General features: G+C 53.9%; 2 protein-coding genes across 2 annotated transcripts; both read right to left on the reverse strand.

Annotated features, from left to right (window-relative positions):
- Nucleotides 1–1,067: 1,067 nt before the first annotated feature.
- On the reverse strand, nucleotides 1,068–4,928 carry LOC138842443 (myeloid cell surface antigen CD33-like). The gene is made up of 7 exons (XM_070044342.1): nucleotides 4,877–4,928; nucleotides 4,433–4,810; nucleotides 3,954–4,232; nucleotides 3,679–3,726; nucleotides 1,537–1,633; nucleotides 1,157–1,189; nucleotides 1,068–1,122 (listed from the first exon to the last, which is right to left on the reverse strand). Exons 1-7 carry the CDS (start codon nucleotides 4,908–4,910, stop codon nucleotides 1,068–1,070), a joined length of 924 nt encoding a protein of 307 aa, XP_069900443.1. The 5' UTR covers nucleotides 4,911–4,928.
- Nucleotides 4,929–8,043: 3,115 nt separating this feature from the next.
- On the reverse strand, nucleotides 8,044–12,689 carry LOC138842431 (myeloid cell surface antigen CD33-like). The gene is made up of 7 exons (XM_070044280.1): nucleotides 12,639–12,689; nucleotides 12,195–12,572; nucleotides 11,715–11,993; nucleotides 11,436–11,483; nucleotides 9,085–9,181; nucleotides 8,697–8,739; nucleotides 8,044–8,662 (listed from the first exon to the last, which is right to left on the reverse strand). Exons 1-7 carry the CDS (start codon nucleotides 12,670–12,672, stop codon nucleotides 8,618–8,620), a joined length of 924 nt encoding a protein of 307 aa, XP_069900381.1. The 5' UTR covers nucleotides 12,673–12,689; the 3' UTR covers nucleotides 8,044–8,617.
- Nucleotides 12,690–13,987: the final 1,298 nt, after the last annotated feature.

The raw sequence follows: 13,987 nt of genomic DNA on the forward strand, positions 1-13,987 counted from the left end.
CTGTTGTGGCCTCTCTCGTTGCGGAGCACAGGCTCCGGATGCGCAGGCTCAGCGGCCATGGCTCACGGGCCCAGCCGCTCCGCGGCATGTGGGATCTTCCCAGACCAGGGCAGGAACCTGTGTCCCCTGCGTCACCAGGTGGACTCTCAACCACTGCACCACCAGGGAAGCCCGATGACAGAGATATTTGATCCTGTGCTCACTGATGCCCTCTGGGAACCTCCAACAAGGGAGCACAGAGTACATGTTCAATAGTTCTTGCCGAATAGTCTATAATTAAGTGTATGCCACTCTTCCACCCAAAACTAGACAATGAAACACACACACACACTCACACACACACACACACTCACACACACACTCACACGCGGTGACATTTAAGACTGAGCCTGAGGATATGCTCAGGACTTGGAGAGGCAGGAATGGGGAGGGAAGGATGTTTCAGGGGAGGGACTGCACATACAAAGTCTCAGAGTCACAGAGGTCAGGCCAGGCTGGGTGTGGAGACGTGGGGAGATGCAGGGAGAGGAGGGATGTGGGTGGAGAGTCCAGCAGGGCAGAGCCCGCCAGGGCTGCAACTCCAGCCAGTGGTGTGTGCACCTTGGTCTCTGGCCGTGGAGAGGAAACACAGCTGTCCCTGCTGTGCAGCAAGAGGATGGTAACGGTCTCTGCGAACAGTGCGGAGGCTGTGTTTCCCAGGGAGATGGAGGCAGGAGGTGGGTGTGTTCAGAGACCCAGGGAAGAGAGGAGGCTGCTGGAACGACTGGGGTCAAGATGGGAAGGAGACGGGCATCAGGACGAGCTGTGCTTAGGAGGAAGGATGGACAGCACTTAGTGATTATTGGATGCTGGAGAAGAGGAGCGGGGATGAAAGGGGGCAAACCCCGTCCTTCCTTCTGGCCTTAGAGATGGGGGCCACCTTGTCATCAGTGTGACAGGGAACCCAGCGGAGAAGTGGGTTTGGGGAGGAAGATGGCAGCTCCACTTTGGGTACGCTGAGTGGAGCAATCCTGGGGGCCATTCTGGGGCAGGTGTGCAGTGGGATGTTGGGTGGTAGGATGCCGACATCACTCACCCAGAGGGGTAACCTGGAATGGCGCTTGCAATAGACGCGCCCCCTGCCGGCCTGGCGTTTGCATCTGACACGCCCCCTGCAGGCCTGGCTGCCTTCCTCCTGCAGGACGTCACTCTGAGCCAGAGAAGAGACCAGGCTCTGGTCAGATCGGGTGCCGCGGGCCGCAGACTCACCCTGTTCCTTGTTCAGGGGCGGGGGGATGACTGAGGTGGGAGAGGGCAGGTATGGCCCCACAGACACTCTAGAGCACAGCGGCTACCCTCAACCCTGACACTGGGTGGCGAGGAGACCCTGCCCCAGGGGACTCCTCACCGCCCCCAAGCCCCGCACCCCCATTCCCCCTTCCCGTCAGCCTCCTGCCAGCCCCGCCCCGGCCCCCTCCAGCGCTGGTTTCAGGGTGCAGCCACCTGCATCCTGCCCTCCCCACCCCTCCCCTCTCCCCTCTCCCTGGGGGTGCTCACAGGAGGGCGATGAGGACCAAGAAGAGTAGCGGGATCTTGACAGCCGCTTCCCAGATGGCCGTCAGAATCACCTGTGCTGCGACGTGGCCCGACTGCCCTGCAGGAAAGTGGGACCAGGATGGAATCATCTGCTCAATCCTGTGTCCTTCCGCTCCCAGGAGGACTCTGGACGTTGGTCTTACAGGCTTTCCTCATCCACTGGATGCCGAACCCCGTGTGCCCGGGGTATCAGCCCACCCCATGCCCTTACCTTCCAGCAGCTGAACAGAAAACAAAAATGCATAAGTTGGACTTCATAAAAACGAAAAATTCGGCTCATCAGTGGACTGAGAAAGTGAAAAACCAACCCCTTTAATGGGAGAAAATATTTGCAAACCATAGATTCGATAAGTGTGTGATATCCAGCCTATATAAAAGCTATACGAAAAACAATTCAAGAACAAAAAGACAAACAACGCAATTTTTTAAAACGGGCAAAGGAATAAAAAAATTCTCCAAATGACCAATACGTTCATGAAGAAAATGAACAACGTCATTACTCGCTCCATAAATGTAAATCAAAACATGATGAGATATTCCTTCACACCCGCTAGCAGGCTCGAATTTTTTTTTAAGGAAAATAATGTCGACAAGGATCTGGAGGAATTGGAACCCTCATACATTGCTGGTGGGAATGTAAAACGGTGCTGCCAGTGTGGAAAACATCTGGCAATTCCTCAGAAATTTAATATTAGAAACTAACATTTGACCCAGAAATTTCACTTCTAGGTACATGCCCGAGAAAACTGAAATCAATGATACAAAAAAAATAAAATAAAAATAAAAAGGAAAAGTATAGCAACGTTCATAGCAGCATTGTAAGAGCCAAAAAGTGGAAACAACCCAAACGTCCATCCACTGCTAACTGGATGGAGATAAGCTGGCGCATCCGCGCAATGGAATATTATTCAGACAGAAAGGAACTGATACTGATACACGCTCCATGGATGATGCTTGAGAACGTTTAGCGAGAGAAGCCGGACAGAAAAGGGCACTGTTTTGTAACATTCCACGTGTATGAAGTATCCACTATAGGCAGATCCAGAGACATGGAGAGCAGCCTCCAGACCTGGCCACAGCAGAGTCATGAGGTTCTGTGCCCCGTGGACATTCCACAGAGACAGAGAGCACTGTGGGAGGCTGAGGGGCCTTGCCTCTCCTTCCTTCCAGGGAGGGGGAGTAAATCTTCTCTCCTGGCCCCTACTGGCCCTGTCCCTCAGGGTCCACGGGGATCTTTTGTGCCTCAGAAGGAGGTGGCAGCAGGAAGCTTCTCAGACCTCCAGGTCAGGCCCAGACAGCTCTCCTGGCCCTGCCTGGTGGCACCCCAACACCCAGGGCAAGGGATGTGCGTCCGGGCATCAACTGTCAACAGTTCGGTGGGCACTGCTGAGACAGCCCTAATGGGGCTCTGTCCAGATGGGGACCAGGTGTTATGACCAGTGGGAATACAGCAGTGAGGGGAGCGCTGGACTCCAGAGAGGGCTCAGGGTGAGGGCTGAGGGGCTGACAGTCACAAAAATGGCCCAAAGAGATGCTGGGACAACGAAACTCTTCTGTATGATACTATAATGGCAGATACATGTCGTTATACATTTGTCCAAACCCATGAAATGTACAACAGCAAGAGGGAACCCTAACGTGAATCATGCACTTTGGTTGAAAATGACGTGTCAGTGGAGATTCATCGATTGTAACAGGCACCCTCTGGCGGGGCGTGCTGTTGGGGGGAGGCCGTGCGTGTGTGGGAAAGTGCAGCGGGGACGAGGGAAGTCTCTTTACCTTCTGACGAATCTGCTACGAACCCAAATCAGTTCCTGAAAATAAAGTCTACTTAAAAAATGCCCCCCCCCGCCCGCAAGGCCTTCGGTGACCGGAGAAAGATAAAGACCATATTTAGAATGGGCAGGGAGGGAGGTGTGGGTCACTTTGGCAAGACCAGAGTCGGAGGATACGGCAGGAAGAGACCTAATGGGGGCTTCTTGTGTCTAATTGCAGGACCACACCCGACCTGCACCATTTGAGCTCTGAAAGTGCAGCTCTGACCCAACCTGGAAGAGACCCCACTCCACTCAATGCCCCATGGATGGGGGGGCTCCGTCTTACCTGTGCCATCCCCTGAGCACACACCTCTTGCTGGGCTCCGTGGAGCACCTAGGAGGGGAAGACAGGATTTCCTTCCTCAGTGAGAGGACTGGGGTGAGATAAGGGTAGGCACCCCCCCCCACACCCAGAAGCCACAGAAACGCAGGAGGGACAGGGCTTCTGTCCTTCCAGGCCCTCCTACTCAGCCGGGTCTCAAGGCAACAGCACCAAGCACCCCGGCCTGGCCCACCTGCCCCCATCCCCTCACGCCCCGGGCATCACGGCGCAGCGCTCACAGGTGACGCTGAGCTGGATGGTCCTCTCCACGATCACACCGCTTGCGGGGAACTTCACCTGACAGGTGACATTGGTGCCATTGTCCTGGGGCTGTGGGGTGATGGTGAGCACTGAGGACAGGTGGGTCCTGGGGCCCAGGGAGGTGAGGGCGGCTGACGTCCAGGAGAAGATGGGGGGCGCGCCCTGCTCACAGGCCCAGGGCACAGAGCAGGTCAGGTTCCCGGGGCGGCCCGCCTCCAGCGTCGCAGGAATGAGGATGTGGGGTGTGTGGTTCAGGGCTGATGAAGAGAGGGGGAGACGGGGTCAGGAGGAGGGTTAGAGGTGTGCCCTGAGATAAGCTTCAGGCTTTGGTCCAGCCCGTCCTTCTGAACCCCCACTTGCTCTCCCCCCGACCCCTCCCAGGAGGGGGTCCTATCCGAGTCCTGCCCTGGGGCTCCAGGTCCTTCCCCTGAGGCCTCTCCCAGACCCCACTCCTTACCCGTCACATGCAAGGAGAGCGTGTTATGCTTATAACTCCAGAATGTCGTTCCTCTTTCCACACGAAAAAAATATGAACCTTGATCCCTCCTCCTGGCGTCTCTGATGTCCAGGGAGCAATTGTTTCCATGGTCCCCTAGGAGGTGGAATCGGCCTTGGGTCTCTTTCTGAACTTTACGATGTCGGTTGTTTGTGGCCACAGGGGCATCCAGCTTCACATCGGCCCCTTCCGGGAACCAGTAGCCGAAAACTGGGGCAGAGTTGTCCGTGTATTCCCAGTGATAGTAGAAGGAGCAGGGCACGCGGACACACAGGCCCTCCTGCACCATCACGGACTCCTGCACTTCCAGCCGGTATCTGTTGTCCTGAGCCAGGGACCCTGCGGGGAAACGAGGGTCAGCCACAGCCCCTGCCCTGCCCACCCGTCTCCCCGCAGCCCACCCACCTGCCCACAGCAGGGACAGCAGCAGCGGCAGCATCTCTGAGACGGAGGGCTTCTGGGCGTCCTGTGTGTGAAAAGAGAAGGGGGAGGAGACAGGGAGGTAAGGCTGTGGGGAGACCCACGGGAAGCTGGGAAGGAACACGAGACCCAGCTGTTCACAGAAGAGGAACTGCAGAGCCGGAGCTCGGCACCCTCCTCCTCACAGAGCGGACGGACACCCCTCGGTCCAGAGACCCCGGAGTCCTGCCCAGAGAGGAGCAGGCAAGGAGGAGAGCCCTGCCCTGCCCCCCATCTCGGGTGGGTCCTTCCAGCACCAGAGCCTCTGAGGACACGGAGGCGTAGGACACGGTGAGCCTCCTAAGGTCTTCCCGTCTGAGCACCGCTGTCTACACCGGGGAGCCGCTCAGCTCCTGTCTTGACCTGGAGGGTCCCAGCCTCACCTAGACCCTCGGGTGATCGGTCCCGCAAGATGTAGGTTTCTTTAGGGTCTGTGTGAGCGTCTGGGGCAGAAGACAAGAAGGGGCTCCTGGGTGACGTGAAGGCAGCCGCCAATCATGCCTTCACTCCTTCCCCCAACACTGAGCATCTTGGGCTGGTGACCTGGAGACTAGAAGGGCTACGGCTGGCCTGGTCCCTGCCCAGGAGATGCTCCCACCCGGGCCCATCACTTCCTCCCCAAACAGGCAGCGCTGTCGGGCTTTAGAGCTGCATCAGTGGTGAGATTGCCGAGTGTCCGGCAGCATACTGGGTATTTTCTAAAGATATGATATGGGATGTTTTTTTAACTTCTACTATGCTGATTCCCAAACTTTCAATGGCATCTTCAGAATAAAAACCATGTAGCATCTTCATGTAAAACAAATGGGCAAGCACATGGTCTATGTCAGTGCAAAGGAAATTTCTTTTTTTTAACGAGCCTCCAAATTATTTAGTTTTCAATTTAGTTTCATTTTTATTTTGTATTGGAGTAGAGTTGATTTACAATGGTGTGTTGGTTTCAGTTGTGCAGCAAGGTGATTCAGTTATACATATACATATATCTATTCTTGTTCAGATTTTTTTCCAATATAGGTTATTGCAGAATATTGAGTAGCGTTCCCTGTGCTATGCTTTGTCCTTGTTGAGTGTCGATTTTATTTATAGCAGTGTGTATGTGTTAGTCCCAAACTCCTCATTTATCCCTGCCCATCCCCTTTCCCCTTTGGTAACCATAAGTTTGTTTTCTATGTCTGTGAGTCTGTTTCTGTTTTGTGAATGAATTTAGTGGTATTATTTTTTAGATTCCACATGAAAGTGATATTATATAATGTTTACCTCTGTCTGACCTACTTCACTTAGTGTGATCATCTCTAGGTCCATCCATGTTGCTGCAAATGGCATTATTTCATTCTTTTCATGGCTAGGTGATATTCCATTATATATATTCATATATATATCTCACATCCTTATCATTTCTCTGTGGATGGACACTGAGGTGGCTTCCATGTCTTCGCTGTTGTGAATAGAGCTGCTATGAACATTGGGTTGCACGTACCTTTTTGAATTAGAGGTTTCTTCGGATATATGCCGAGGAGTGTGATTGCTGGATCATATGTTAACTCTATTTTTAGTTGGTTTTTTTGTTTTTCTGTTTTTTTTTGCAGTATGCGTCACTGTTGTGGCCTCTCCCGTTGCGGAGCACAGGCTCCGGACGCGCAGGCTCAGCGGCCATGGCTCACGGGCCCAGCTGCTCCGCGGCATGTGGGATCCTCCCGGACCGGGGCACGAACCCGTGTCCCCTGCATCGGCAGGCGGACTCTCAAGCACTGCGCCACCAGGGAAGCCCCTAGTTTTAGTTTTTAAGGAACCTCCATACTGTTCTCCATAGTGGCTGCACCAGTTTACATTCCCATCCACAGTGCAGAGGGCTTCCCTTTTCTTCACACCCTCCCCAGCATTTATTATTTGTAGACTTTTCGATGATGGCCATTCTGACGGGTGTCAGGCGATACCTCATTGTAGTTTGGATTTGCATTTCCGTGAGGATCCTTTTCAAATGAAAGTTCAATCCTGTCTCTGCTCTCCTCAAAGGCTTCGGGATACTTGCATTGGCCTGGAAGCCCTTGGGAGAATTGTCTCCTACGGGAACACAGAACCTGCTTTCTTCCACTTTCAAGTCTTGCCTCAAACATCACCTCGGGCACACTCTCAGCAACAGAAAACAGCCCCCAAATGTCACGTGTTCGCTTCCCTGAGAAGCTGTTCGCTTCTCCAGACACATGTTACCATCAAACACACTCAATATTTTTATTTATTTTTAAAAAATGTTTCTATCCTTCTTATATCCAGAAGGACAGCTTCTTGATGACAGAGAGTTAAAAACAATTTTTTATTGAAACATAATTATTTACAAAGTTGTGTTTAATGTCTGCTGTCCAGCAAAGTGGCTTAGTTATTCATACACATATAATACATGTGCTTTTCCATATTCTTTTCCATATGGTTTATCACAGGATATTAACTATAGTTCCCTGTGCTGTACAGTGGGACCTTGTTTATCCATTCTGTATATAATAGTTCACATCTGCTAACCCCAAACTCCGAATCCATCCGCCCCCCGCCCCCCAGGTAACCACAAGCTTATTCTCTATGCTTGACGACAGAGATTTTTTTTTTTTTTTGCAGTACGCGGGCCTCTGACTGTTGTGGCCTCTCCCATTGCGGAGCACAGGCTCCGGACGCGCAGGCTCAGCGGCCATGCCTCACGGGCCCAGACGCTCTGCGGCATGTGGGATCTTCCCGGACCAGGGCAAAAACCCGTGTCCCCTGCATTGGCAGGCGGACTGTCAACCACTGTGCCACCCGGGAAGCCCGAGGACAGAGATGTTTGATGCTGTGCTCACTGATGCGCCCTGGGAACCTCCAACAAGGGGGCACAGAGTACATGTTCAATAGTTCTTGCCGAATAGTCTATAATTAAGTGTATGCCACTCTTCCACCCAAAACCAGACAATGAAACACACACACACACACACACACACACACACACACACACACACTCACACGCGGTGACATTTAAGCCTGAGCCTGAGGATATGCTCAGGACTTGGAGAGGCAGGAATGGGGAGGGAAGGATGTTTCAGGGGAGGGACTGCACATACAAAGTCTCAGAGTCACAGAGGTCTGGCCAGGCTGGGTGTGGAGATGTGGGGAGATGCAGGGAGAGGAGGGATGTGGGTGGAGAGTCCAGCAGGGCAGAGCCCGCCAGGGCTGCAACTCCAGCCAGTGGTGTGTGCACCTTGGTCTCTGGCCGTGGAGAGGAAACACAGCTGTCCCTGCTGTGCAGCAAGAGGATGGTAACGGTCTCTGCGAACAGTGCGGAGGCTGTGTTTCCCAGGGAGATGGAGGCAGGAGGTGGGTGGGCTCAGAGACCCAGGGAAGAGAGGAGGCTGCTGGAACGACTGGGGTCAAGATGGGAAGGGGACGGGCATCAGGACGAGCTGTGCTTAGGAGGAAGGATGGACAGCACTTAGTGATTATTGGATCCTGGAGAAGAGAAGCGGGGATGAAAGGGGGCAAACCCCGTCCTTCCTTCTGGCCTTAGAGATGGGGGCCACCTTGTCATCAGTGTGACAGGGAACCCAGCGGAGAAGTGGGTTTGGGGAGGAAGATGGCACGTCCACTTTGGGTACGCTGAGCGGAGCAATCCTGGGGGCCATTCTGGGGCAGGTGTGCAGTGGGATGTTGGGTGGTAGGATGCCGACATCACTCACCCAGAGGGGTAACCTGGAATGGCGTTTGCAATAGACGCTCCCCCTGCCGGCCTGGCGTTTGCAGCTGACACGCCCCCTGCAGGCCTGGCTGCCTTCCTCCTGCGGGACGTCACTCTGAGCCAGAGAAGAGACCAGGCTCTGGTCAGATCGGGTGCCGCGGGCCACACATTCACCCTGTTCCTTGTTCAGGGGCGGGGGCGTGACTGAGGTGGGAGAGGGCAGGTCTGGCCCCACAGACCCTCTAGAGCACAGCGGCTACCTTCAACCCTGACACTGGGCGGGGAGGAGCCCCTGCCCCAGGGGACTCCTCACCTCCCCCAAGCCCCGCCCCCCACTCCCCCTTCCCGTAAGCCTCCTGCCGGCCCCGCCCCCGCCCCCTCCAGCGCTGGTTCCAGGGTGCAGCCACCTGCGCCCTGCCCTCCCCACCCATCCCCTCTCCCCTCTTCCAGGGGTGCTCACAGGAGGGCGATGAGGACCAAGAAGAGTAGCGGGATCTTGACAGCCGCTTCCCAGATGGCCGTCAGAATCACCTGTGCTGTGACGCGCCCTGACTGCCCTGCAGGAAAGTGGGACCAGGATGGAATCATCTGCTCAATCCTGTGTCCTTCCGCTCCCAGGAGGACTCTGGACGTTGGTCTTACAGGCTTTCCTCATCCACCGGATGCCGAACCCCGTGTGCCCGGGGTATCAGCCCACCCCATGCCCTTACCTTCCAGCAGCTGAACAGAAAACAAAAATGCGTAAGTTGGACTTCATGAAAATGAAAAATTCGGCTCATCAGTGGACTGAGAAAGTGAAAAACCCACCCATTTAATGGGAGAAAATATTTGCAAATCATAGATTCGATATGTGTGTGATATCCAGCCTATATAAAAGCCATATAGAAAACAATAGAAGGGCTTCGCTGGTGACGCAGTGGTTGAGAGTCCGCCTGCCGATGCAGGGGACGCGGGTTCGTGCCCCGGTCCGGGAGGGTCCCACGTGCCGCAGAGCGGCTGGGCCCGTGAGCCATGGCCTCTGGGTCTACGCGGCCGGAGCCTGTGCTCCGCGACGGGAGAGGCCGGAACAGTGAGAGGCCTGCGTACCGCAAAAAAAAAAAAAGAAAAAAAAAGACCAAAAAAACAATTCAAGAACAAAGAGACAATGAAATTTTTCCAAACGGACAAAGGACTAAAAAAATTTTCCAAATAACCAATACGTTCATGAATAAAATGAACGATGCCATTACTCGCTCCATAAATGTAACTCAAAACATGATGAGATATTCCTTCACACCCACCAGCGGGCTCGAAGTTTTTTTTTAAGGAAAATAATGGCGACAAGGATCTGGAGGAATTGGAACTTTGCTGGTGGGAATGTAAAATGGTGCTGCCAGTGTGGAAAACATCTGGCATTTCCTCAGAAATTTAAAATTAGAAACTACCATTTAATCCAGAAATTTCACTCCTAGGTATATGCCCGAGAAAACTGAAATCAATGATCAAAAAAAAAAAAAGGGAAAAGTATAGCAACGTTCATAGCAGCATTGTAATAGACTAAAAGTGGAAACAACCCAAACGTCCATCCACTGCTAACTGGATGAAGACAAGCTGGCGCATCTGCGCAATGGAATGTTATTCAGACAAAAAGGAACTAATACTGATACACGCTCTACGGATGATGCTTGAGAACGGTTAGCAAAAGAAGCCAGACAGAAAAGGCCACTGTTTTGTAACATTCCACGTGTATGAAGTATCCACTATAGGCAGATCCAGAGACATGGAGTGCAGCCTCCAGACCTGGCCACAGCAGAGCCATGAGGTTCTGTGCCCGTGGACATTCCAGAGAGACAGAGAGCACTGTGGGAGGCTGAAGGGCCTTGTCTCTCCTTCCTTCCAGGGAGGGGGACTAAATCTTCTCTCCTGGCCCCTATTGGCCCTGTCCCTCAGGGTCCACGGTGATCTTTTGTGCCTTCAGAGGGAGGTGGCAGCAGGAAGCTTCTCAGACCTCCAGGTCAGGCCCAGACAGCTCTCCTGGCCCTGCCTGGTGGCACCCCAACACCCAGGGCAAGGGATGTGCGTCCGGGCGTCAACTGTCAACACTGTGGTGGGCACTGCTGAGACAGCCCTAATGGGGCTCTGTCCAGATGGGGACCAGGTGTTATGACCAGTGGGAATACAGCAGTGAGGGGAGCGCTGGACTCCAGAGAGGGCTCAGGGTGAGGGCTGAGGGGCTGACAGTCACAAAAATGGTCCAAAGAGATGTTGGGACAACGAAACTCTTCTGTATGATACTATAATGGCAGATACATGTCGTTATACATTTGACCAAACCCATGAAATGTACAACAGCAAGAGGGAAGCCTAACGTCAATCATGCACTTTGGTTGAAAATGACGTGTCAGTGGAGATTCATCGACTGTAACAGGCACCCTCTGGCGGGGCGTGCTGTTGGGGGGAGGCCGTGCGTGTGTGGGAAAGGGCAGCGGGGACGAGGGAAGTCTCTTTACCTTCTGACGAATCTGCTACGAACCCAAATCAGTTCCTGAAAATAAAGTCTACTTAAAAAATGCCCCCCCCCGCCCGCAAGGCCTTCGGTGACGGAGAAAGATAAAGACCATATTTAGAATGGGCAGGGAGGGAGGTGTGGGTCACTTTGGCAAGACCAGAGTCGGAGGATACGGCAGGAAGAGACCTTATGGGGACCTTTTGTGGCTAATTGCAGGACCACACCCGACCTGCACCATTTGAGCTCTGAAAGTGCAGCTCTGACGCAACCTGGAAAAGACCCCACTCCACTCAATGCCCCATGGATGGGGGGCTCCGTCTTACCTGTGCCATCTCCTGAGCACACACCTCTTGCTGGGCTCTGTGGAGCACCTAGCAGTGGAAGACAGTGTTTCCTTCCTCAGTGAGAGGACTGGGGTGAGATAAGGGCAGGCATCCCCCCCACACACACCCAGAAGCCACAGAAACGCAGGAGGGACAGGGCTTCTGTCCTTCCAGGCCCTCCTACTCAGCCGGGTCTCCAGGCAACAGCACCAAGCACCCCCGGCCTGGCCCACCTGCCCCCATCCCCTCACGCCCCGGGCATCACGGCGCAGCGCTCACAGGTGACGCTGAGCTGGATGGTCCTCTCCACGATCACACCGCTTGCGGGGAACTTCACCTGACAGGTGACATTGGTGCCATTGTCCTGGGGCTGTGGGATGATGGTGAGCACTGAGGACAGGTGGGTCCTGGGGCCCAGGGAGGTGAGGGCGGCTGACGTCCAGGAGAAGATGGGGGGCGCGCCCTGCTCACAGGCCCAGGGCACAGAGCAGGTCAGATTCCCGGGGCGGCCCGCCTCCAGCGTCGCAGGAATGAGGATGTGGGGTGTGTGGTTCAGGGCTGATGAAGAGAGGGGGAGACGGGGTCAGGAGGAGGGTTAGAGGTGCAGCCCTGAGATAAGCTTCAGGCTTTGGTCCAGCCCGTCTTTCTGAACCCCCACTTGCGTTACCCCCGACCCCTCCCAGGAGGGGGTCCTATCCGAGTCCTGCCCTGGGGCTCCAGGTCCTTCCCCTGAGGCCTCTCCCGGACCCCACTCCTTACCCGTCACATGCAAGGAGAGCGTGTTATGCTTATAACTCCATAATGTCGTTCCTCTTTCCACACGAAAAAAATATGAACCTTGATCCCTCCTCCTGGCGTCTCTGATGTCCAGGGAGCAATTGTTTCCATGGTCCCCTAGGAGGTTGAATCGGCCTTGGGTCTCTTTCTGAACTTTACGATGTCGGTTGTTTGTGGCCACAGGGGCATCCAGCTTCACATCGGCCCCTTCCGGGAACCAGTAGCCGAAAACTGGGGCAGAGTTGTCCGTGTATTCCCAGTGATAGTAGAAGGAGCAGGGCACGCGGACACACAGGCCCTCCTGCACCGTCACGGACTGCTGCACTTCCAGCCGGTATCTGCTGTCCTGAGCCAGGGACCCTGCGGGGAAACGAGGGTCAGCCACAGCCCCTGCCCTGCCCACCCCTCTCCCCGCAGCCCACCCACCTGCCCACAGCAGGGACAGCAGCAGCGGCAGCATCTCTGAGACGCAGGGCTTCTGGGTGTCCTGTGTGTGAAAAGAGAAGGGGAAGGAGAGAGGGAGGTAAGGCTGCGGGGAGACCCACGGGAAGCCAGGGAGGAACACGAGACCCAGCTGTTCACAGAAGAGGAACTGCAGAGCCGGAGCTCGGCACCCCCCTCCGCACAGAGCGGACGGACACCCCTCGTTCCAGTGACCCCGTAGACCTGCCCAGAGAGGAGCAGGTAAGGAGAGAGCCCTGCCCTGCCCCCCATCTCGGGTGGGTCCTTCCAGCACGAGAGCCTCTGAGGACACGGAGGCGTAGGACACGGCGAGCCTCCTAAGGTCCTCCCGTCTGAGCACCGCTGTCTACACCAGGGAGCCGCTCAGCTCCTGTCTTGACCTGGCGGGTCCCAGCCTCACCTAGACCCTCGGGTGGTTGGTCCTGCAAGATGTCGGGTTCTTTAGGGTCTGTGTGAGCGTCTGGGGCAGAAGACAAGAAGGGGCTCCTGGGTGACGTGAAGGCAGCCGCCAATCATGCCTTCACTCCTTCCCCCAACACTGAGCATCTTGGGCTGGTGACCTGGAGACCCGAAGGGCTACGGCTGGCCTGGTCCCTGCCCAGGAGATGCTCCCACCCGGGCCCATCACTTCCTCCCCAAACAGGCAGCACTGTCGGGCTTTAGAGCTGCATCAGTGGTGAGATTGCCGAGTGTCCGGCAGCATACTGGGTATTTTCTAAAGATATGATATGGGATGTTTTTTTAACTTCTACTATGCTGATTCCCAAACTTTCAATGGCATCTTCAGAATAAAAACCATGTAGCATCTTCATGTAAAACAACGGGAAGCACATGTTCTATGTCAGCGCAAAGGAAATTTCTTTTTTTTAACGAGCCTCCAAATTATTTAGTTTTCAATTTAGTTTCATTTTTATTTTGTATTGGAGTAGAGTTGATTTACAATGGTGTGTTGGTTTCAGTTGTGCAGCAAGGTGATTCAGTTATACATATACATGTATCTATTCTTGTTCAGATTTTTTCCAATATAGGTTATTGCAGAATATTGAGTAGCGTTCCCTGTGCTATGCTTTGTCCTTGTTGAGTGTCGATTTTATTTATAGCAGTGTGTATGTGTTAGTCCCAAACTCCTCATTTATCCCTGCCCATCCCCTTTCCCCTTTGGTAACCATAAGTTTGTTTTCTATGTCTGTGAGTCTGTTTCTGTTTTGTGAATGAATTTAGTGGTATTAGTTTTTAGATTCCACATGAAAGTGATATTATATTATGTTTATCTCTGTCTGACCTACTTCACTTAGTGTGATAATCTCTAGGTC

Source organism: Globicephala melas, chromosome 19, assembly GCF_963455315.2.
Source record: "Globicephala melas chromosome 19, mGloMel1.2, whole genome shotgun sequence".
Taxonomy (NCBI): Eukaryota; Metazoa; Chordata; class Mammalia; order Artiodactyla; family Delphinidae; genus Globicephala; species Globicephala melas.